Source organism: Trachurus trachurus (assembly GCF_905171665.1).
Source record: "Trachurus trachurus genome assembly, chromosome: 9".
Taxonomy (NCBI): Eukaryota; Metazoa; Chordata; class Actinopteri; order Carangiformes; family Carangidae; genus Trachurus; species Trachurus trachurus.
Genome location: NC_139895.1, coordinates 9,498,443 through 9,523,173, shown reverse-complemented (window position 1 = coordinate 9,523,173; position 24,731 = coordinate 9,498,443). Strand labels below are relative to the sequence as shown.

At 43.4% G+C, this 24,731-nt stretch overlaps 1 protein-coding gene across 3 annotated transcripts in view; it reads right to left on the bottom strand.

Moving 5' to 3' along the window:
* The window catches only part of notch1b (notch receptor 1b), a 55,588-nt gene extending 31,222 nt beyond the window's left edge, over positions 1-24,366 (bottom strand). For all 3 annotated transcript variants that reach the window (XM_083979188.1, XM_083979189.1, XM_083979187.1), the window contains exons 1-8: positions 24,118-24,366; positions 23,285-23,366; positions 7,337-7,599; positions 6,104-6,442; positions 3,261-3,383; positions 2,928-3,161; positions 1,388-1,543; positions 763-948 (exon numbers count right to left, since the gene is read on the bottom strand). In XM_083979188.1, the coding sequence (XP_083835314.1) occupies positions 763-948; positions 1,388-1,543; positions 2,928-3,161; positions 3,261-3,383; positions 6,104-6,442; positions 7,337-7,599; positions 23,285-23,366; positions 24,118-24,175 (1,441 nt within the window). In that variant the 5' untranslated portion in view covers positions 24,176-24,366. The remainder of the gene's footprint in view (positions 1-762; positions 949-1,387; positions 1,544-2,927; positions 3,162-3,260; positions 3,384-6,103; positions 6,443-7,336; positions 7,600-23,284; positions 23,367-24,117) is intronic.
* Between the last annotated feature and the right edge of the window lie 365 nt (positions 24,367-24,731).

The following is a 24,731-nucleotide window of genomic DNA, read 5'->3' as shown; positions in this document are numbered from 1 at the left end:
AAGCTCAGGGTGGTGAGATCAGATTCCTAAACCTAAAGATATTCACTTCACTATCACAGGTAGAGAAGAGGAGCAGCGAAAGCCTCAAAGCCTGAGAAGGAAGAAGAAGAAGATGTATGGTTTCTATGTATGAAAAATGACTGAAAGGTTTAATCAAGTATAGATCTGCTGCTTATTTTTCCTGCATTTTTACGTTTATCTGACAATTATAGTTATAAAGTCAGATAAAATAATGAAAATGATTATTATAGTGCCTTAAAATTGCTTTTTTTTAATCCAAACAAGCCAAAACTCAACGATAACTCAATTTGCTACAACATTAAACACACAAAACAAGAGTTATTCGCATGTGAGAAGCTATAAGAAATCATTTCTGCAAAGATAGATAGATAGATAGATAGATAGATAGATAGATAGATAGATAGATAGATAGATAGATAGATAGATAGATAGATAGATAGATAGATAGATAGATAGATAGATAGATTGATTAAGTTAAGTGCAGTTAAAAAAGATAAATAAATAATTTGCAGAATAATACAGATACTAAATAAATAAATAAACAGTGCACAGGTATGTTGCAGTGTCTAAATAAATTAACTCGTAATTTCAGGATGATATAAAGAGGTCAGCATGGGAAATCCATCATGTGTGGTTTTACAAACTGAATCCTGGATTCCCAGATGAACCATTATTGGTGTAATTATCACTCTGCACTTGTTCCAACAGCTGGAGATAATGACTTGTGGTCAGGCGTCTCACCTGGCATGCAGATGCAGTGGAAGTCTCCTATCTGGTCCAGGCAGGTGGCCTCGTTCATACACGGGTTCGACAAGCACTCGTTGACGTCCATCTCGCACCGCGGCCCGATGTAACCCCGCTGGCACTTACACTGGAACGAGCCCATGGTGTTGATGCACTTCCCCGCGTGCTCACATGGGTTGGAACCTGTTTTGAGGTCAAAATGAATGCTTTGAGTTTTATTTTAATGCCCCGGCGTCGTGTACATACAGTACAAAATGACCTAACAAGGAGCAATTTGAATGTAAAGACAAGACGATCAGATGATTTGGGTGGTTTAGTGTTGTTTGAGGAAGCCAAAACCAAAGCCTGCAATATGTGTGTGATTGCAGAAATAATACCCCTGAGGGTGTTATTACGGGTACAATTATGGGCAGCACAGCACCCATAATAACAGGAAAGAATGAGCTCGTATTTAGCTCGTATAAAAACCTACAACGGCATGTGAAGAGATTGAAACTTTACTGACAGGAGTCGAGTAAAACTGCGACTACCGACGTTACATTGGCTACATTGGTACAGATGAAAATGTCTATAATCAGTTCGGATTTAAAAAGGCTGAAAGAAAAAAACGTGTGAGTTTTACCCAGTGCACATTCGTCCTGGTCCTGGTCGCAGGAAGCTCCGAGATACCCCGGGGGGCAGGTACAGAAATGGCTTCCGCTGACGGGGTTGGTGTCGCAGTTGGAGCCCTTCTGACACGGGTTGCTGATGCAGGCGTCGTCCAGCTGGCAAAGCAGACCTGGAGCAGCAGAGGGCAAGAGGTGGACGCCGTCACACGCTAAACTCAAAGTGCAATCACAAAAGTTTTACACTTCGATTTCCAAGCTTCCAAGCCGTTCACCGCAAAAAAAAATGCATTTAACGTAGAGTGACAAGTAAAGCTAAACTAACATGGTAAAACTCTTTGGCATCTTTACGCAGTACGTAAACGTCTTACCAACGGTTTTCAACACGACATTGAAGTTATAAGCGGAGACAAGGGTTTATTTATGTATACGTCTCGTTTAACTGTGAGGCCGGTGAATATATGACAGTATAATGACGATAAAGTATGAAATATGATCTTGGTGAGAGGATTTATGTAAATGAACAGTGACTGAAAAATGTTGATTCATTTGTTTATAGTGTTTATAATAAGTACACACTATTAAGCATTAGTTAAGCATTAAATAGTGAATTTATCATCTATAACACATAAAAACTCATTAGTATGTAGTTTATGAACACAGTTAAAAATGTTTTACTCATGCATTATAAATGAAGAATTCAGTATTTATTAATGCTTAACTAATGCTTAGTAGTGTGCTACTTATTATAAAGTGTTACCCAGTGTTTTACTGCCTGGTTATGAACGTTAATGTGAATGCTGATGAAGAGGAGCATAGTACAATTGCATATAAATGGGGACATGTATGTATGTATTTATGAATGTATATAGTATATAATATATATACAGCTCTGGAAAAAAATAAGAGACCACTTCAAAATGATCAGTTCCTCTGGTTTTACTATTCATAGCTATGTGTTTGAGTAAAATGAACACTTTTGTTTCATTCTATAACCCACTGACAACATTTCTCCCAAATTGGAAATAAAAATATTGTCATTTAGAGTATTTATTTATTTGCAGAAAATGGCAACAGGTCAAAATAACAAAAAAAAAACTCTGGTGTTTTCAGACCTTGTATTATAATGCAAAGATAACAAGTTCATATTCATTTTAAAACAACACAACACTACTTTTTAAAATTAGGAAGAGTTTAGAAATCAAAATTGGTGGAATAATCCCATTTTTTAATCGCAGCAGTGTTTTATTTATTTATTTATAATCTCTCTTCCTCATTAAATATGATTTGGTTCAGGTGATCAGCTAAGTAGAGTGAGGTGTGCTTGTGTTGGAGTTCAATAGACATTGATGGCTGCCATATACTATATATGTAGAGAAGCTGATTTATTAAGAACATTTTGGAGTGGTCTCTTTATTTTTTCCAGAGCTGTATTTACATATAATCTATTTGGATAAGGAATAAGTTGGTCTGCTGAAACAAATAAAGTCTTCAGACTGCAGTGAGTTACAGTAACAACTTGACATGCCACGCAGAGCTTCATAAACTCGTAAATACCCGTGCGGCCGATGGGGCACTCGCAGAAGAAAGAAGCCACGCGGTCGTGACAGGTGGAGCCGGCGTGACAGGCGGCGCTGGCGCAGTCGTCGATGTTCTCGCTGCAGTCGTCTCCGGTCCAGCCGTTCACACACACGCACTGATAGCTGCCGTAGGTGTTGTGGCACGTGCCGCCGTTTTGGCAGGCGTTGGGCATCAGCTGGCACTCGTCGACATCCTCTGTGCAGTGTTGACCTGCGGGTCGGAGGATTAAAGTTTAATTGGTTTGTATCCTAATTTGAATAGAGGGGGGGGGGGGGGGGGGTCCGAGAGTGGAGCAGCTGCTGAACAAACCTGTGAACTCTGGTCTGCACTGGCAGTTGTAGGTGTTGACTCCATCCACACACGTTCCTCCATTCATGCACTCGTGGCCGGGGCAGTCGTCAATGTTGAAGTTGCAGTTTTTCCCAGTAAAACCTAAAGCAAAGTAAGAAGTAACAACAACCTCCAATGAATGTGTGATGGCGACAGTTTTTTCTTTTCTTTTTTTTTTTTTTTTTTTACAAGTACCGGCTTCAAATTTTCAGTTGCAGTCATTTCTCCTGGTTTTGCAAACGACAAAGGGAGTGAAACTGCTCTACAGTTTAAATGTGGTCAACTGTCTTTTTCCCTCCCGAGAAAGAAGGCAGCTGTGCCCTCCTGAGGTCTGTGGCAACCCCGCCGTGTAATAAAATCCACTCTGTTATACACTTACACAAGAGGCAACCACTGGATTGTACAAGTGGCATGTTGGGAACGATAAAGTGAAAACCAAAACCAGTACAAGTCCGCCGCCACTGCCAGGAGCACTTTTTCTTAGTCTTTTAATGAGAAACCTTATGGTGTTTCTTAAACAGTTGCTTGTTTACTTTGGATTCAAGAAACTTATAGATATTTCTTTTTATTTCTTCACACGGTGATTGTTTTATTATTTGCTCGTTTGACAGGATTTCCATATTCCTACAGCAGCAGTAACTCAAATCGCTAATTGCTGCTTGACAACTAAGTCGGTATTTTGTATATTTTGAAAAGTTTAATCCAGGCGGAGGTTATAAATTAATGTGATGAAATTGAGGAAGGTGGCATTCAGAAAGAGGAAGTCGTGATTGCACAAATTAAGAGACAGTTTGTTTGTTTTGGCGGTTAGGTTTTCTGGTGTAGTTGAGTCATTTAGTCTGCATGGGTCAAGTATTTAATTCCTGACTCATGAAGCACTCGCAGAAACATAAAGAACTAAAAACCTGCATTGTTTACATCCATGTTTGCTTTACCTTGGTGATTTACAACCACCTGTTGCAACAGTGAGGAAGCACTACAGTAGTTTTGTGTGAGTCCTCATTCATGAAAACGCTGCTCCACCATGTAACTTTGTGAAGAATGAGCATCTGCTGTCGAAGTTAAATGTTCAGAAACAGCTTGTTATGCCAAAGAGAAAAGACGTCAATGAGATAGGATGGAAAACTGCCACACGCTATTGCACATTGCATGAAGTAAACGTCAGTGTGTGTGTGTGTGTGTGTGTGTGTGTGTAGAGGTGATGAGCTGCCGGGCAGGACTACAGTCCCAGCAAGCTTTGCTTCACTCCGCTATGTGAAAAGGATGTTGTCCTTTGACCATTTCCTTACGATAAGCTGGGATGCCTTCCTGCTCGGCCTTGTTCACACACAGTACGGGCAGAAACACAACTAACTACACACAAATCTACGCAAACACGCAGGACACAACATAAGCAGGAACAGCCCAGCCTTAGATGACATCATCCCTTTAACCAAGCAGCTCGCAGACACACTGACATTTAAATTCACCTTCAGACGGACGCTTCGGGGGATTTGGAAGTGAACAGCTCCACCTGAACTCGGAGGGATCTCGTGACTCGTGTCAGATTACAAATGACGAATTTGACTGATCTGATCAATATTTTCACCTTCACACTTTTTCTGAAACCATTAGGTTTTACTTCTTTTTCTCCTCTACACTACAGTATGTTAAAACAAAAATACCTGCAGGAATAGTTAGCAGACAAGTGTTGTCTTAAATTATATAATTAAAAGAATTATTTCAGCCCAATTATGAACACTGTATCAATCTTTTTTTTTTTTTTTTACACAACTGTGGTGTTTTTAATATTTGGATATAACTATCTATTTATTCTACTATTAAATTATTATTTTGATTATATGCTTTTCTTGCTTTTATTATCTGCTTTTAGTGCCTACTGTTGAATTTACCCCCAGGGATTAAAGCAGATATCAGTGGAATGTTTTTGTTAATATAAGTCCTAAATAGTCCTATTTTCCGTCAGCAATCACTTACATGAAGTATTTCAGCCTAAACACGAGTCTCTCCGTCACTCTGCTCTGCTGTAACCCGAGGAGAAAATTTTCCTTGTTGGATACAAGTGTTATCCAATGAGGAGAGAGAACGGCATGAAGGGCTGTGTGTGCAGCCAAGGGATGCGCGTGAATGTGGTGACGTAGCACGAGGACCAATTGATGCCTGACAAGGGCGGGGGCTGCTAACTCATGGTGCGTTCAAAGAAACTCGTACTTTGTGTTTTTCCTTCCTGTGAAGTCATACCAGTTCGATCTGGTACGAGTTCACGGGTCGGAAGTTACGAGTGGCCGTTATAGGGAACTTTCACAGACAACAGGATGGTAAAAACACGAGCTACGGGTTACCTGGAACGCTACCAAGTCGTAGTTGTGACTTGAAGCTGTAACTTACGGTTTCAAAAGCCTGCCTTGAACGCAGCATTAGCCGAAACGGCCGTGAAGCTGATATCTGCTTTAATGAAGTATTGTTATCGTTATCGTTATTGTTATTGTCATAGTTACTGTTATCATTATCAATATTGTCATACAGTAGTTACTGTTATCATTATCATTATCGTTTCCGTTCTCGTTGTTGTCGTTAACAACCAAGTAGGAAAAGCTGCTCATATCAGCCTCCTATTTGTAATTCAGATACAGAAATACTGTGAATTTCCCATTTGGCTAAAACAACTAGAGACATGTTGTGAACATACAACTGTTGGTTTCTGGTTTCATGGTAATGAGTTGCCACAAATATGAACTAAAAAGAAGGAGCTACATGTAATTTAGACCATTTCTCCGGTGCAGCACTAGTGTAAAAACCAGTGTGAACACTAATGTTCCTACCTGGTACGCAGGAGCATTCGTAGCTGGTTTCTCCCGTCTGGATGCAGGTGCCTCCGCTGTGGCACGGCGACGGGTTGCACGGTATGTAGCGGCTCTCGCAGTGTTTGCCCACGTATTCCTGCGGGCACTGGCATCGGTACCCGCCGACCTCGTTGACGCACGCCCCGCCGTTCTTGCAGGGCGACGGGCTGACGTCGCACTCGTTGACGTCCTGTTTGCAGGTCTGGCCGGTGAAGAACGCCGTGCAGGTGCACCTGTACCGGGACTCGACGCTATCGCACTGGCCGCCGTTGGCACACGGGTTCGAGGCACAAGGGTTGGCGAGTTGGCACTGGTTACCTAAAGAAACAAATGAATTACTGTATGTTCTAGTGAAGGCTGGTTCAAAAACATCTCCTAACTCTTCTATTGATATTAATTTCTCAAGTTTAGTTAAATTTAGTTGAAGTTTTCTGAATTTGCGCTGGTTAACCATGAAGAAATAAGAAATGTTTAGAGAAATGTTTCATACTGTACGCCTCATAAGTCCTTCAAATTCAAAGCTCTCTTTAAAGGGATAGTTCAACATTTTGTTTAATTAATCCCTATAGTTTTAGCAGTAGGTTTGTTACCTTTAATTGTCGGTGCAAGCTATTTTTAGAACAGCGGAGCAGAGCCGTGAGCTGCTCAGAGCTACGCTATGGAGGCTAATGGGATTTCTTGGTTTCCCTCATCCAACTCATCAAATACACAATCCAACAACTCCAAAACGCTCTGGTGGACAAGTTGTGACCTGCACATTCACCACGCTATGAGATAATAACAGAACGTTACGAGACAGAGTTGTTTTAGAGGTAAAAGCAGAGACTGCTTGCTGAAAAACTGCCCCCCGACGGGAACGCTTATCAGCGCTTTTGCATGAATTTACCTCTAAAACAACTAATGTTCTGTTATTATCTCATAGCGTGGTGAATGTGCAGGTCACAACTTGTCCACGAAAGCATTTTGGAGTTATTGGATTGTGTATTTGATGAGTTTGATGAGGGAAACCAAGAAATCCCATGAGCCTCCGTAGCGTAGCTCTGAGCAGCTCACGGCTCTGCTCTGCCGCTCTAAAAACAGCTTGCACCGACAATTAAAGGTAACGAACCTACTGCTAAAACTATAGGGATAGGGCCAATTTGCCAAAATGTTGAACTATCCCTTTAACAATCTATAGGATAAAAAGAAATGTTGAATATTGTTGCGTGTTACCTGACCATCCAGGCGGGCAGCGGCACTTGAATGTCTTGAGAGTCTCCAGCTCACACGTGCCCCCGTTGCGACACGGCGAGCTGCGGCAGACATTGTCGACGGGCGTCAGGCAGTGGCGGTCGGTGTAGCCCAGTCTGCAGGTGCAGCTGAAGTCCACCTTGTTTCCCCTGATGGCAGCTTGACACGTGCCGCCGTTCACGCATGGCGAGCTCGTGCACGGGTCACGAAACTGGCAGCGGTTTCCTAAGTATCCTTCCCGGCATCTGGGAAAAGAAAAAAAAAAAAAAGAGAAACAGGAGTGGGTCAGGAACAGCTCTTCTGACACAGAGGTTAAACACGTCTAAAAATACTCTGCAGCCGCTGTATCGAAGCCAGGCCGACTCATCTCACTTATTCAACACCACAACACCTTATTTTTATATAAAACTAAATATGTTGAATCTTATTCTCAGTTAATAGGGTCTAATAATAATGAAATACACAGTTGAGCCTCTCTTAAGGAGCATTTATGACTCTTTATCTACACTACTGTTACTGTTGAGCACTTTTTTATATTATAAACTACACTACTTTTTATAGTTGCTGGTTCATAATTTAAAAAAGGAAATTGTTTTAAACTTCTGATCCATTCCCGTTCATTCAATAAAACAATTTAAAAAGTAAAAGCTGGGTTAAAAGAACAGACAAAAATCTGACACATCCAATCTAATGTTTCTATCATTCATTTCACATGCTGGATTTCTTCATCCGTACTGATTAAAGTATGATAAAGTATTGTTAAAAACTCTGGACTGGCTCGCTGACCATCCGGTGATATCATGAGCTACAATGACATACTTTAGACCAGAGCAATTTCCAGTAACCTGATGAACTCAATTTACTGTCCAGCCATTCTTTGACCAAGTAGTGAAAATATTTAACCTCTGAGAAAATCTAGCTGCCTCTTTATCAAACAGAAGACCACAACCAAGCACCATTATGTCACAAGCAGGGGCAATTTATGATTTAATAAAAGAGCTTCTTTCTGCGGGATATATTGGTCTGCTAATAAATGTCCGTTCTTTATTTACTTTTCTCATTTTAAATTAACATTACAAAGAGTGGGAACAGTCAAAAGGAGTTTCCCATAGACCTACATACATATATATTTTTTTCACCCATCCAATCTCCAGCAGCTCAGTCAGCACCGACCGAGTTCACAAGGTTGAGACGGCACTTCAGAGTAGCGAGGGTCATCTCATCCCTTTGTGCACCACTGTGCTTACAAATCAACCGCTCGGGGTAATGGCCTTTTACCAATAGGACTAACTATCTATTTCCCTTTAAAAAAAGATGCTCCTGCCCTGCCCTGCTGTTTTTACAGCACGGCAACACAACCATGAGAAACTATGCATTAAATGGGACATTCGTCTTTCTGCCCTCCCTGAAAACAATGAGTTTGAGGCTGTAAAACAGTCTGAACAGAGGGAGGAGGGGGACACAAACTCCTGTGATGTTTCTCACAGGTTGTGACTGAGTCATAAACGTCCGCTCGGACCCCAGAGGACGAGTTCCCAGAGAGGGAGAGAGGGAGAGGGAGAGGGAGGGAGGGAGAGCTGCTGCAGATCACAGCAGCGACACATTCACACATTTACAATTACAATCAGCGGAGCTGAAGAAGCGTCCCCTGAGGATACACTCGGCTCCACAAAGAGGCCACACACACACACAGCATGCACACACACACACACACGCACACACATACCTATACACAGACAGAGGAAGGCTGCACGCATAACTACACACACAACTGTAGGTTTGAGTCCAGAGTTGAAATACAGCGGCCAACAACTTACATACCATCAATCATTTACATGTCATTCAATCTGATCTATATCGTTTATGTGTCTTTTATTAGGAACGAATGTCCTTTTTATATGGTTTCCTCAACTTATGTTTGTGAATTCAGATTAAATCTATAGTAAAAGAAGAAAAATATCTAAAGGTAGGTGCACTTTACCTAAATAAAATATTCTAAATCATTCATGTATAAAATATCATGTGGATGTGCAGATTTCCAATGTTTTGCTGCCTGTAAAACACTGTATTTCTTAAGAATTCACTGAAATATTATCAAAAATTAAAATATAGCCATGAGCAAAAATCCGCACGACAGGTGGTGTAATGTTTTTTTCTTCTTTGATGAAAAGGTTAGATGTGTCAGAACAGGCCATAATTGCAGTGTGGGTTTACTACAGTGACGCCCTGAGCTACAAATCATATTCTGCAGACATACTGTAAAGGAACGTGCTTATTTGGCACAAGACCGAACAAAAAATCCCACTTTTCACTTTTCTTTGCAGTGACACCTAAATGCTGTAATAACTCCAGCTGAGACTGTGAATCCTATAATCGTTGCACATCGTTCAAAACGAGAGATTTGAAGATAATGGAGTATTTTTTTTTACTTCGTTTTAAGATTTTACTGACTTAATGATCCACTGATTACCTCAAAAAACTAATTGATAATGCAATTGGAGATCTCTTTTATGCAAATATCATTTCAGCCATCAGTAAAAAAGTAAAGTTTAGATCTTACACCTGGGTACATTAAACCCTGCCTACGGCCTCTTTCCCATTTTCATCACCCTCAGAGATTCAATACAGTTGTCAACAACGCTGGGTGGCCAGAGCGGCTTGGGCATTACAAAAACAAAGCGTCTACTCAATAGCACCGGAGATGAGAACACAAAAAAATCTGCGGTATTTGGAATTCTTGTTCCTAATCCGCCCTTTTCCAAAAAGTCGAGAGACAAGAAAAGCAGCCATCATGGCACCCCCTTCAGCAGCTCTCCGGGGCTGAAATGTGCTCGCTCCGACCCCTTTTGTCAGCACTCATTCATCCCGAAGACAAGGCCTGCATCTATGCCACAGTGTTTTGAGCTGCGAGCCAACATTATGGCAACTTCAAAGCGCCGTGCCACCACCTCGGCGCTCGTTATTCTTCCCTCCCCGGAGAGGATTTGCAGCGGCATCAGACAAGAAATGGGAAGGAGGAGGATGAAACGGAAGAGACTGTGGCGCAACTTCTGTCAAGAAACATGAAAGATTCCCAATAGTGAGGGAAAATTACACGGCGAATGTCTAGAAATCTGGTTTTGTCGTTGATTTTTCTTTTTTTTTTGTCTTTCTGCACCACAAAGGACAGCTCTCTTTGAGTAATTGTTGTGTTTTATTCTCACGCAGAAACAATATTGTGCATAAAACATCCTGCCGAGATCAAAGCGGACATTCAAACTCGCCGTCACTCTCAAATACCTGACCAGAGCCAACAAGTCTGTTAGCCCTGAGGGGCTGGCAGGACCATGTCCCCAAACATTCCCAGGGGGTCCAGCCAGTGTGTGAGTATGTGTGTGTGTGTGTGTGTGTGTGTGTGTGTGTGTGTGTGTGTGTGTGTGTGTGTGTGTGTGTGTGTGTGTAGGTGGGGGCCAAGCTGTGGCCCCTCTGTAGGGACAGGCGTGTGTTTAGACAGGGTCTCCCTCTCAGGGGGATTAGGCAGCCTTAGGACTGTGGCAAGGAAAAGAAAACATCACATGCTAGGCTGCCCGCTGCATAAACAGTAGTAGTGAGCGGCGGTGGCGGTGGCGGTGCCATGTCACCACGACCGGAGCGGAGAGTCACTCGCTACCTTTGTGGCTCGGTGTTGTCTGTTTTGCCCTGGACCACTGTTCAAACAAACAAGCAGCGATGTCAGGAGCTGCAAGTGAAATGACTTAGGAAGAGGAATGAATATAGAAAAAAATATATCGGGGGCCGATTTTGCTTTCTTTGCCAAATTGCAGTAAAGATCTGGCAGTGGCAGGTTTTATGACCGAGCTGCGGTTACGGCTTTGTTTACTTTTAAAGCTATTTCTCATATCAGTTGTGGTGCAGTCACCACAAAGAGGTGTGATGGTGTTTGTCTAAGAAGTCACTGGATTTGTCCCAAAGGGGGGTTTTTTTGAGGGGGGGGTGAATTAATTGCCAAAGGTGTCGGAAAAGTCATAAATTTGGTGACAAAGGTGCAAAGTTTCCAACATGCCTGTTTGTTAAAACTCCCTGATGATGAAACAGAAACTGTTTGTGTCAATTCATTTGGAAATATCCCCACTTAAGTTTCGCTTCTACTGTTTTCTATTGTGTAGAGGCCTCAACCAACACGACCGATCCACAATAGATGCAGTTTCTTCCCTGTTTTTTTTTTTTTGTTGCAAGTCACATTCATTGGGCTTCAATTTTGAACACTGCATTTATTCCTTCCATGTAATAATATTGTCGTCTTTATTCTAAAGTGTTGAACAAGAGAGGCAGCTCTAATGCAGACTTTAAATCAGCATTGCATCAGATTGATACTCAGTATTGTGTCGATGAACCCAGGTGACCTTTGCTTATTTGTAAAATAATCTTACTTAACATAATAGAAAACCTGGAGAGAACATTTAACTATATGACTTTAGATAACAGGATATCAATACAATAAAGCCAAATGTGTTTTTTTTTTTAGATTTTCTTTCTGTTGCAGCTCCATTTCGTTTTTTTTTTTTTTTTTTAAACTTCCTCATCAGACTTGTAGCTGAAATTCTTCTACATAATTCCTGAGCATCTGTATCCAGAAGACAGTAGCAGTGTGTGTGTGTTTGGGGGGAAGAGATGGGGGCATGAAGGGAAGGGGAGGTGGGGGGGTGAAGGGGTCTGGCTGCTAGAAGGCCAGTCCAGTTAAGCCTCAGTGGTGGCGGGTGCTGAGGTCGTGAGGCGCCACACGAGCTCGCTGGAAAAAGGCCGCAGGGAGCAGGTGCGCATGTTAATGAGGAGACAGCAGCTGCTGCCCCGGCCATTCACCCCCCCCCTCACCCCCACCCTCCTCCTCCTCCTCCTCCTCCCCCCACATCCCTCCCATCCATCCATACCCCCTGATCTGATCCCACCACTCTGCCTCCTTCCTCTCCATGGAAGCCAACCGATAAATTAAATCAAAAGAGCCGTGAAGCACTATATTATTGTATTTGTGTGTCTGTTTTATGTTTTGTTTGTTTCTGTTTTGGGACCTAATCTCTTTTTTTATCTATTTCATCTTGTTCTTTCTCTTCAATGTTGTAGTCTATGTGCCTTTTAGTGTCTTTCTGCCATGTTTTTAGTCCATGTGTTGTGTGTTTTAAATCCATGTGCACTGTCTACCATCAAATAGGACCACAATGGAAATAAGCCTTTGGGCTTTATTGTGTTTTTAATCCTTTTGAACACTTGTCTAATGTTGTTCAATAAAGTTTTCAATCAATCAATCAATCAATCAATCAATCAATCAATCAATCAACCCCATCCTATTACTGTCCTCAAGCCCGGAGAGCGGCAAAAAAAAGAAGAAGCTTGTCCACTTGTGAAGTAGTTTGATTTATGTAAAACTAACTGAATGGACTGTGGTGTTATGTTGGGTGGATCTTGGAAAATATTAATAAATTCATAAAATCCACTTAAAATCTAATAAAAAACACAGTTCAGATGTGTGAATATACTAAATATTTCAAGTCAGATCATTCAGTGGCATCTTGAGTTGGCCGTTTCTGTACAGTGTCGGTATCCGAATGGCTGCTCGCCCGCCCGCCCGCCCGCCGGCCCTCCCTTCCTTCAAGGGCTTAGCAAATGAGAAATGAGGAGAGAGAGGAAGAGAAAAGAGACGGAGAGAGGCAGGGAGAGAGAGAGCGAAGGATGAGTGGGCCCATTGTTTTTCCTCCCCATTCAGAGCTGACCACAGGCCGGGGCGTATTCAGCTGTTACACCTCCTCTTTCCTCTCCTTCCCCTCCCGTCTCTCTCTCTCTCTCTCTCTTTCCTCTCTGTATCCCAAAAATCTTTCCCCGAAATCTTCTTTCATTATATGTGGCTCATCCCTGAATTCCTCCTTCTCCTCCTCCTCCTCTTTTTTTTTTCTTTCCTCCTCCTCATTATTGGTTTCACTTCCTCTGTTCAAAGCCGTATGGTTGCTGGCATCCGCCCGCTCCCCTCTGTGCACCTTCTTTCCCTCCAAACCCACTCACCCCACTTCTCCGACAAACCCCCTCTTTTTTTTGTGTGTGTGTGTGTGTGTTTTTTTTTTTTTATAAGACACCGCATTAAGATTAAGAGTCTCAACTGACTACTTCTCACCCACCCACCCCCTAAAAAAAGAAAAACTCTCTCCGAGTCGGTCTGCAACTTCTTAGCGGTCTGCGATGTTTGAGGCCAAGCGTACGGCAGGAGAAAGGCTCCAAATCCAAAACACGCACACACACACACGCTAACACACTAACACACACACAAGCAAGTTGGGACAAACAAAAGAATCAGAAAGAAAAGAAACTGGAACTGGTTTGGTTGGGTTTTCGAGGGGAGAAAGACAGAAAAAAAAAAAAGGGGGGGAGCTGGCTGCCAGTTCAGCAGGAATTTTGTGTGTTTACTCTAAAGAGTCTGCTGTCCTGATTCTTAACCCGAGAAAACCTCAATAGAGGCTCGCTGGCAGCCGCACTTTATGGTTCCTTCAAAAAATTTACACCGGCTTTGAAACCAGCATCTGCCCTCGCAAAGAAAAAAAACCAAAAAAAAACCCAGCGTCTCACACCAAGGCCTAAAAGACAAACAGATAGAGCCCACAACCCCCCCTCCTCCTCCTCCTCCTTTGCCCCTTACCTCGGTGCACGTGGACGCACTATCCAAACACACTCTGGCCGAGGTGCAAGGCGGTAAGTCAACTGTAGCACACGCTAGGCAAAGAATGCTAACAGTTTGCTCTTTAACTTGGCAAGAGCCCGTCAAATACACGCTCAGCACAAAACGGCTTTCACAGGCGGCGTCCGGCTTCGACGAGCTCAAACGTCTCGTATATAAAGGGACGGGAAGGGTGGTAGGGTGGTAGGGGGGCGGGGGGGTAAGACAAAAGATATTCAACGACTCTTTTATGGAGTCTTGGTTGTGTTCAAAACAAACAGAGCAAAGCAGCTGCTTCAACAAGAGCAAATCTGCAGGGCCTGCATGGCGAGCGGGGTAATCTCAACAGCAGCAGGTAAACTGGTGCAGCTGGAAAGGTAAATAAAGAAGACATGAAAAGAGGGGGGGGGGCACAAATCAGAAGCTGAGCAAATATCAGGTGTTTGGGGGAGGTATCGTATAACCGCAGCAGGACAGCAGTGGAATTATCTCCGCGGTAAGGCCGATACTGTTATTATCTTCTCTGTCATCCCTGCTCCAGTAGCACTTCATTGTTCTGTCCATGGCTGCTGCTGCTGCTGCTGCGCGCTCAACTTCTCCGAGCCCCCGAGTGAGTCTCTTCTTCCAATCGCTGCCATGCACAGTAGTAGTAGTAGCCCGTGGCAACAGGTTCTCCCCTCTCCCGACACTGATGGGATGCATAACAGGGCCGAGGCGGGCGGCGGCTCGAGCCTCCAGCAGATGTTGTGGTGACATCTGACCCTCGGCCAGGCGTCACTCTCAAAAAAAAAAAGAAAAAAGGGGGCTTTCCTCAGTGTCGGGCCAATCTGCCATCTGCCATCTTCTCTGAGGTCACGCACAGATGGGGACAGAGGCTTTGAAAGTAATATGTAGGCTACACATGTGCACTGTAAACAAATAAAGACCAGTGTACAGATTTAGGTATACAGGTCCACTCTGTACATGGCTTTTAAGAAGCTTAGTGAATTAGGTTGTGACCATTTATTCAATTATTGTGCCACATAAAGCTCTGTGGGAAGCAGAACCATGCAGTGTCCTTGTAAATTAAATAATTCGGGAATATATTAGAATAACTCTTTGTTTTAGGTTATTATGGCAAAATATAACCAAAGATGATCCTTGTTAATTATCTGTCCCGCTAAAAAAGACACATTACAGTTCATTATTATGGCCTGGGATGTGGGAACCCAGCGGCATCGCTACAACAAATCTGATCAGCTGATGGAGACGGCTGTAAACAAGCTACAGCCTCTTAAACCAATTCATTACATATACGATAAGTAGAGGGGGAAACTAACGGTAAGGACATTATATTGAATTATCCAATGATTCTTATCATTATCAGTGGATCTCCTGACTGTTTTCCTTATTGACGGTAAACGCTATTAAGTGTTTGGACGTCATCTGCAAAGGTGAAAAGGAAGACGGTAGGAAAAGCAACACATCTGCCAGAGCTTTTACTATGATTAATGATTATTTGATTATTGATGTGTGTATTGGTTGTTTCAGGACAGGACAAGTATGTGAGAACAAATGTCTCATGGCCACATAGTCGAGCCAGGAACGCTGCGGTTCTTGGTTCATGTTGAAGCAGCCAGTCTCATGGTCATTATTTTACCATTCAGCTTTTTGTTCTCTCCTCCAAAACATTTTCAACTAAACCGTGGTTCTGATAGCCTGGCTGCTCCTGTTTCTTCCCTGTCAGACTTTATTTGAAGTAACGTTGCCAAGATGTCAGGGGGGAAAAAATGGAGGGATGGCCAAAAACAAGCTGTAAAAAAAAAAAAATCTATAGGCCTATTATTCAATAAACTGGTGGTTTTATGTCACATCTTCTTCTTTATACATCTCAGGTGACTTCTTCAAAGTCAAACTGTGTTAGTGGAGCATGTTTGTCCCCCTGCTCCCCCTCCCCTCCCCTCCTCCTGTCTCCCCACCACCACCCGTTCTCATTTCCTGGCTGTTTGGTTCTCTGCCTGGACTAAGTCCCCTTTAGTCTTGTCAGATCTGTTTTACAAGCACTGCCCAGGGGGGCTTCTGTCTCCTTTTCCCTCTCTACTACACTTCTTGTGTTTTCCCAGCAGCACATGGAGGACTAAACCACCACGCTGACGACTTTGCTACAGCCGCCGCCACCACCAGTGGAGAAAATCAGCACTAAAAAAAAAAAAGAAAACACACACACACGCGCGTTTGAAACTGAGCTTCAATCACGCAAATTGAATCGACTGAAAATAAAAATAGACGTTTGGCTGAAACCAAACGCTGGCACCAAAACGAGGGTTGTTGTGTTTGTTGTGGAACAGAAACCAAAGTTACCAACCAAATCCCCCGCTGGCTTCAGAAATTACAGGGGAGGGCGGCGCTGCCCCTCCTCGTTCTCCCTCTCCTTACATCCATCCATCCTTCTTTTCCTTCCTCTCTAATAGTACAGGAGAGCTGAGCTGACCTGACCGGCCCACATCTGGCAGCCTTCATTAGAGAGACCCCTGTTTATTTGGGAGTGCTACTACGTACGGACGCAGCCCATGGGAAAGAGCCAACTCCCCCAGGGATCAATGCTCAGTGTGTGTGTGTGTGTGTGTGTCTTGACAGTCATAGCAGCTCTAATGACTTCTGCCACTACTCGCTTTACAAGGCTGGGAACCACTTAAAGGCTTTTTACGGATGTCTGAAGGTGTAGCTATAGCTGCTGACAGTGCAACCGGACACTCGGGTTGTTACTGTTCACGGCAACTTCAGAGCTTCAGCCGGAGCACGAAAGAATGAACAAACGTCCCATCACCTCATCCTGCCTCCCCCATAAATCAAGACCAACCAGGCTGGTTTTAAGATTTTTATATGTTGTAATAGCATTTATGCTGACAGCCAGCCAAACTATAAAACCAACTGTAAAACGGTAACTAGTAAACATGCTTCAGAAGAAAAGCGACTGTACGCTCGGCCAAAGATGTTGTTATATGTTGCTTTGTAGTGTTTAAACAGCTGGTCAAGCTTCATTTTTTGGTGTTCAAAAAGACAGAGACATTGTAAGTCAAGTTCAAATTCACAACTAATGCCGGCAGATAACTTAAGCTAACAGAAGTTCACATTTTTCATCCACATCTAAATGATTTCTAAAAATGAAAAGTGCTACAGAAAGACCGACACTGTGACCGTCCCAGGATAAAGTCAAAGCAACTTCACGCTCCAAGCTCCAAGACAGTATCTGAACTAAAAACTTATTTTACAGTGTACATTTTGCAAACTGGCACCATTAAAGATAAATATACTGAATTAGCTATCAGCAGTTTGTTTGATGCATCTGTGGATGTACAGACTAGAGAGTTATCTGCCAATCGATTCTCAGGCAACTTCTGGAGTTATAATAAGGAGCATCTGTTTTTCTTTTCGGTTTCTATAAAGTTGGATTTATATACAGTACTTGATAAGTGTAAGTCGCACTGAATGTAAAAATGTGTGTATAATGTCTAAGATTTGACTGGATGATGTTGCTGGGTAGGCCGTAACACAGTATCTCCACCAAGCCTCTGCCTCCACACCTCCAGGAGGCCAACCTGCAGAAAACCTCTTCTTAACCATAATCAAAACAACATTTATCTTATCTTACATATCTAATAGCCGATCAGTCCTCATGTTAACATATCTGCAGTTCTCACTTTTCCCAGTGTCATTTATTACTTCTTAAACTGAGCCGAAACCTCCTAGAAAGTTACCATGGAGGTTCTTGACCCCTCCTAAACACTCCTGGCTTTAACACTACAGCTTGTCATGTGTGGAAGTGTGTGTGGATCTTATAATCCTTAAGGAAACTGTCCCCCTCCCCTCCCTCCATCCCTCCATCCCTCCCCTCGCCCTCACCCTTGTGTAACAGATACCCCGACTAGCAGACAGTGCGTTGCTGCTGCTGCTGCTGCTGCTTAGCTGAACAAACCGCCTCTACTTCAATACAAAGGCATCACGCTCCATTCTCCTAAATATCCTGTGACTTGAGTGTGTGTGTGTGTGTGTGTGTGTGCGTCAGGCAGCAAGTGAGAGTGACTGAAAGAAGCCAAAAAGGCGCACACCTGGCAGACAGCGTCGTCGACGTGTTTTCTGTCTGTGTGGAGCTGAATGGGCAAAAAACCACAAGTAATCATGGGTATTATGGAGCATGCTGCTGTGTGGGCGAGTGCACGTCGTCCCTCTTAGTTGTTATACTACAGTATAACCCACAGACAGGTGGTCTGGCTGAAAGAAAAAAAAAAAAAAGAAGAAAAAAAAGAAATGAGGAAGTGTGGTTTGGAGTATGCCAAGTGGCTTTGTCTCACACACACACACACATGCTGACTGTCAGTCCTCTTAGTCTGCGATCAAAGTTTATGTGATTTGTCTTGGCATATGCCAACCAGGGAGGCTCGAATATCACTAATCCCCGACGCTGAGTCCCCCCCCACCACCACCACCACCAAGTCGCTTCATTCAGCCAGAACACTCTGCCGATCAGCGCTCTCACCAGCCCTAACTCCTGCCAACGTCGGGAACCCAACACTGGCGGCGGCGGCGGCGGCGGCCATATAAAAGCCCCCGCGCTGTGTGTTTCTCGTCGTGTGATGATATGATCAGATACAGCACCTTTTCTTCCCTCGGGCCACTCTGAGGCTGTTTCCTGACTCTGAATGGAGGTGTAGGGTGGATGGTGAGGGTGGGGTGGTGGGGGGGGGGGGTTAAGATAGACTCATCTGACCGGAGAGAAACAGAGGTGCCATTGAAGAATCCCCAGAACCGGAGAGACAAGGGCTCACTTTCATTGAAGTGGACGTATACTGTAGCAGTCGCTGCACATACCAGAGAGGAGTTAATGACCCTGTTTTGTTATCTGACACACAGACCAATCTGAAAATCCTAAAAAAAAAATAATAATACAGGATTAAACTTCTCACTTTTTCAGATCTGAAGTGTTCGTTGTCATTCACCCTGAAATATAAAACAGATTTCAAACTATCACTGCTTCCAGAAAATGTTGTAAACGCTTCAGTTTCACCTGGATCTGTTTCTATATAGCTCTGACGATTTGGGCTATTGTTCTTAAAGGAAGTCTTAGCTCCTTTGTGATGTGATGGCTTCAAAGTTGAGCATGAAACTGAAATCCTGATACCAGCAGCAACAGACACATCGAGCCCCGACACAATGTCTAGCACCACCAGCAGCAGCAACAACAGATCCTGAACTCATCTGAAAAGCTCCGGACAAAAAAGGAAGTGGACCTTGAGAGGGGATTGTTTTGTCAAGCTACTATTTCCAAGGTCAGAAATAGGTTACAAAATGTCAAACAACAATGGAGGGACGTCGTTGTGCTCTCTGTGGTGGAGATGCAGACATGCACACATACACTGCAAAAACTCATAATCTTCCCAAGAATATTTGTCTTATTCCTTGTCAAAAATGACTCATTTCTAGTCAGAACTTATCTCTTTCCACTTAAAATAAGACTCATCACCTAAAAAAGTACTTGTTTTTAGATAATTTTCACTTGTTTCAAACATTTTTTTACTTGAAAAGCAAGTTTTTTTGTGCTTTTTCCCCACTATCAGATTATTTCAAGTGAAAATATGCTTGAAAGAAGGAAAAAAGTGTCTAAAACAAGCTACCTTTTAATGTGATGAGTCTTATTTTAAGTATAATGAGATTTGTTTTGACTAGAAATAAGACGAATATTCTTGGTAAGATGCCACAATGCCACTATTGCACACATACACTGCAAAAACTCATAATCTTCCCAAGAATATTTGTCTTATTCCTTGTCAAAAATGAATCATTTCTAGTCAGAACTTATCTCTTTCCACTTAATTTTACCTTTTTAATGTGATGAGTCTTATTTTAAGTGGAAAGAGATAAGTTCTGACTAGAAATTAGTCATTTTTGACAAGGAATAAGACAAATATTCTTGGGAAGATTATGAGTCGGTCTATTATCTAAAGCCCCGGTGGCTCATACACGCTTCTTGTATGTGTTCGCATCGTGTTAGTTTGAACTCATTCATACAAAACCCCCTGCACTGGAAGAACCTAATCCTCAGCATGCGACTCCCTGCTATCAACAGGTTGTCAGAAATCTGTTGCATTTTTTCATCGCGCCGACTAACTGGCGATGAATGTATGTGATCTCTCAGCAGCAGCAGCAGCGTCCTTCCTCGCTGCTGCTGCTGCTGAGCCGGCCCCGACGTCTCTCATCTCATCTCATCTCTCCAGGAGCAAAGAGAGAGAGAAGCTTCGATGTGAGCTGCTTTGATTTTGCCCATTGTGCCACTGGAATTTGGGAGTTATTTTTCCTGGTCTGGATTGGCTCGGCTCGGCTCGGCTCGGCTCTGCTCTGTCACTGCTCCCTCCTGCCAAGCCTCTACAGTTAAATGAGAGGCCTCCTCGAAGCCCTTTGGAGATAAACTTCAGTCGGGATCTCACCAGGCCGGGGCAGGCTAGGGCCAGGGCCAGATATGAGGAGGAGGAGGAGATGGTATTTATGTTATGGCATGTCAAGTAGGCATCTCTGTCAGACTATATAAAAACCAGTGCCACTTACTTGACCTCCATATAACACTTCAGTTCAAGAGCGGCGGCTTTTACACTGAGGTGAAACCAGCTCATAATTCTGCCATGAATGAAGCACGGCTCAGGAAAAAAACACCACATCTTCTGGGAATGCACGGAAACAATGTCCGTCTTCATCCCTCACAAGGCAAAGAATCAACAATATATCAATTAACCATTTTCTGTACTGAACAAGCAATACACTTGACACTGTCCGACCTTTTAGCGCCATTGTTTGATGAGATAACTTCACCTCATGCTAAGCTTCAAACAGGATCCACCTGGTTGCAATTATTTCTTGCAGTTCATGTTCCTGACAGTGCCAGCTGCGCCGCTTTTCAAGAGCTGCTGCTGCTGCACTGACTGTGCGAATGCTTCTACGCTGGAAGTCATCGGTCTCGCTCGCAGGAAGTTCATGGAAAAAGCAGTGACGTCGGTGGACCTGCAGCTCTGGCAGAGCGAGGCTACAAGTTACAAGAGTTTGTTAACCTCTAAAAAACTGGTTCACGATGCAGATCGGTTTACCTGAGCTGAGTACATAAAGTGGGTAAAATATCTGCCTTTGTATAGGATCTTTGTGAGAAAATGACTCAGGCACTATACTATAGCAGCAACTAAAAGTAAGTTATCTCTGCCCCTTTATTACGTTTATGCAAGTGCAATAATTAATCTTCCCTCCAAATGCCTAAATAAAACGTATCCAACAAATGCAAGGTACTCTTCGGTCTTCTGTGGAGCCTCTAAATCAGGAATTCAGGCAATTTCCACACTTGATGCATCCTAAATGAGCCTCCTGACTTGAACTTGAAGCGAATAAATGCCCCTCTAACAGGCAGCAGCTGGTTGAATCCTCACTCAAAGCTGCTGACAAGCTATACATTGTTTGAAGGCAGAAAGCCTAATTGTTCCCTCTGAGTAATTAGCAACCTGATATGATACCGTGACAGCAAATTACAAATAAAAAAAGCCAACTAATTCTGGCTTTTTTTGAGAGTATGACCCAGGCTGACCTTACAGAAGACACCAGGTCCATAACTATAATCAAACAGGGTCAGAAATAGTAGCTGGTTCATTTGGGGTATGTTGGTTTTGGGCTTGTGCATAAGGAGAGTGGTGTAGTCTACTGTAGTAGCCACAGCAGAGCAAAACACACCAGGAAAAAATGTAAAACCAGGACATCCACTGAGCCTGAAACCATCCAAATAACACAAAACTCACTACTCATTAAACTACAGATCCATCACTGTGAATATTTAACAACTATTAAAGCAGCAAATCTTCACATTTGCAAAGTAATACCTATAGAACAGCAGGTATTACTACTTACTGTATATTTCAACTATGAACACTTTGCTGCCCAAACTAGATAAATCCAGCATTTCTCACTCAGGTTCCCAGCCCTCTGGGAGCACAGTTGCACACACTAACACACACACACACACACACACACACACACACACACACACACACACTACGCCTTGTGCACTAATGCACTCACTCAAACCTTTTCAAAAACTGCGAGGATGCCCATCTCCATGTTTAATTGGAGAAGTCTGAGGAGGAGGACAGTGCAGGGACACAATGCTGGCTTTGTGGCCCAGCGAGGAGGTGAGGTGGGGGGTGTGTATGTATGTGTGTGTGTGTGTGTGTGTATGTGTGTGTGTGTGTGTGTGTGATTGAGGGGGTGAATAACACAACCAGACCAAATTAAGATGTGGCGCGGGGCCAAGATAGCTGCCTGGGTCTTGCAGCAGTCCTGAGGCAGTGACCCGCGCGGCCCAATCATCCGCCGGTCAGCGACAGTAAGATGACACTCGGAGCTGCGAGGGCTGGTGCCGCCAAGCGCAAAGAGGGCTATTGTTGTTGAAATAAAACACAACCAAAAACAACACAAAAAAGGGGATTCTGGGCAGAGCAAGTAGAGCTTACTGGTTTACAGGTGGACTGCAAACATCTACCAAATCCACAACCCGAGAGTAGAAGTTTTCTACATTTTTCAGCATGTTTGAAAACTTTTCCCCATCTGCCATCTGTCCAGGGGAATGAGGGAAAGGGAGAGAGAGAGTGAGAGAGCCATTGAGAAGGGGACAAAATCCCAGGAGAGAGGGGAGAGAGAGGGGAGGAGGAGGAGGAGGAGGGGGGGCGGCGGAGAGGGTGTGTAGGAGGAGAGGGTCTGAAGGTCTCTCTGGGAAGCCTCACCCAGATTAGTCACACAGAATTAATCGCAGCAGAGAACAATGGTCGCCGAGCTTCTGGCAACCCCAGCTGTCGCTCCGTGAAAGAAAAGAAAAACAAGATTTAGGGCTGCGAGAGTTTGGCTGCAAGAGGGGAGAGTGTGGTGGCACTAGCACACACACACACACACACACATACAGTCTCTCACACACACACAGTGACCCCTGTCCTCATCAATGTCCACTCATTTCTGTCTCTCCCCTCTCTCTCTCTCTCTCTGACCATTTGCCTTCCCCCAGAAATAGCAGCACTGGTATGGGAGCGCTCCACCTTCAAAGCCCTCAACATGTCAACCAAAAATCTGAGTCATCCCAGATTCCACAATCACACATTTCCCAAACCCTCTCTCTGTGCATCGTTTGATTTGGTTTATAAAAGAAAAAAAAGAAAAGAAAACAAGAAAATAGAGAGAAACACAGATGTTAAACTTACTTGCACTCTCCATTCCCATCTGGAGTTGCTTCACATCTCCCCTGGTTCAAACACGACTCCGTAGGCACGGAGCATCTCAGGCCTGCGAAAGGAAAGTTTTAGTACACCTGCACTTTGTTAAGATTTTATTTTTGTTTTCCTTCCCAGGTGCAATTCTTTTTAAAACAGCAACAGGTATTTTACTCCATCAGTGTGAAGTCTAAGTGTGACCTCAGAGTGGAGTTTTTTTGTGGTGAACAGGGACTTGACACTAAATTGGCAGCAGCAGCATAACTTCTCTCTCTGCAGCTGTCCCATACACAGAATGTGCCATTTGGGGAGTAACACAGCTTTGCAATAATAAGAAAAAACACACTTATACACGCACACACACACTGCATACAGCTCTGAATCCAACCTGCAAAGGCATGCGTTCACATATAGGTGAGAAAAAAGTTGAATGTTTGCTGGGAAAGTGAGCAACAGCTGCCTGGGCAAAGTAACGAAAAAGGGAGAGAGAGGGGGGGGAAGTATACACTGTTTCATTTTGCATGAATAGGGGCCAGAGACATGACGTGACATGTTTAGGATAAATCCAACAGGTGCATGAAACTTATTGATTGTAAATTTCGGGGGAAAACCTGCAGGATAAGTTCTCAAAAAAAAAGTTATCGGGTGGGAATGGCTACACTTCAGTTAGGATACATCCCACAAGGCGAAAGTGAATGTGTCAAGTTAATAAAACTTCAATCTACTACAGAGAGTATATCGGTGGTAAAATTGCATTTGCTTATTTTGCTGAAAACTACTTAAAAAAAAGTCCCAGAAGAGTAAGAATCCCTCCCGTCACTCACCTCGTGTCAGTCCGATTAGCGACAACAAGAAAGTTAGTTTGACAAAGAAAATATGCATTCCTTCTGGTTTAAAACAATCCACATGGGTTTTTTCATAGATCCGATAGTGTCTTCCCCTCCAACAGGTGAAAAATTCCCCAAAAAAAATTCACAAAGCAACTTTCAGTTCATCCCTTGGTAGATCCACAGAGACAGAGAGAGCGAAGCGCGTCTGACTGTGAACTCCGAGCATGAGATGTTGTCGCTTAAGATCCAGAGTTGGAAATGACCTGAGGGACGCACCTCTCTCCTCTGGCTGCTGCCGCTGCGCTGCTGCGCATGGAGGGGCGTTATTCTTCCGTGGACACACACACACTCACATACACACACACACATGCACATGCACACACACACACACACACTCACATACACACAGGCACACACGCAGACAGACACACACACACACACACACACACACACACACTAGAACAATCACAGTTTAGTCCCCAGACAGGCACAAGCTTTGCCACTTGATGAAGAGATAGCAGAGAAGTTTGTTTTCTTTTACTTTCCCGGGCGTTTTCTCCAGGCTACTGAAGTTATTAGTTAATTAATTAACAAGTTTGAACAATGCA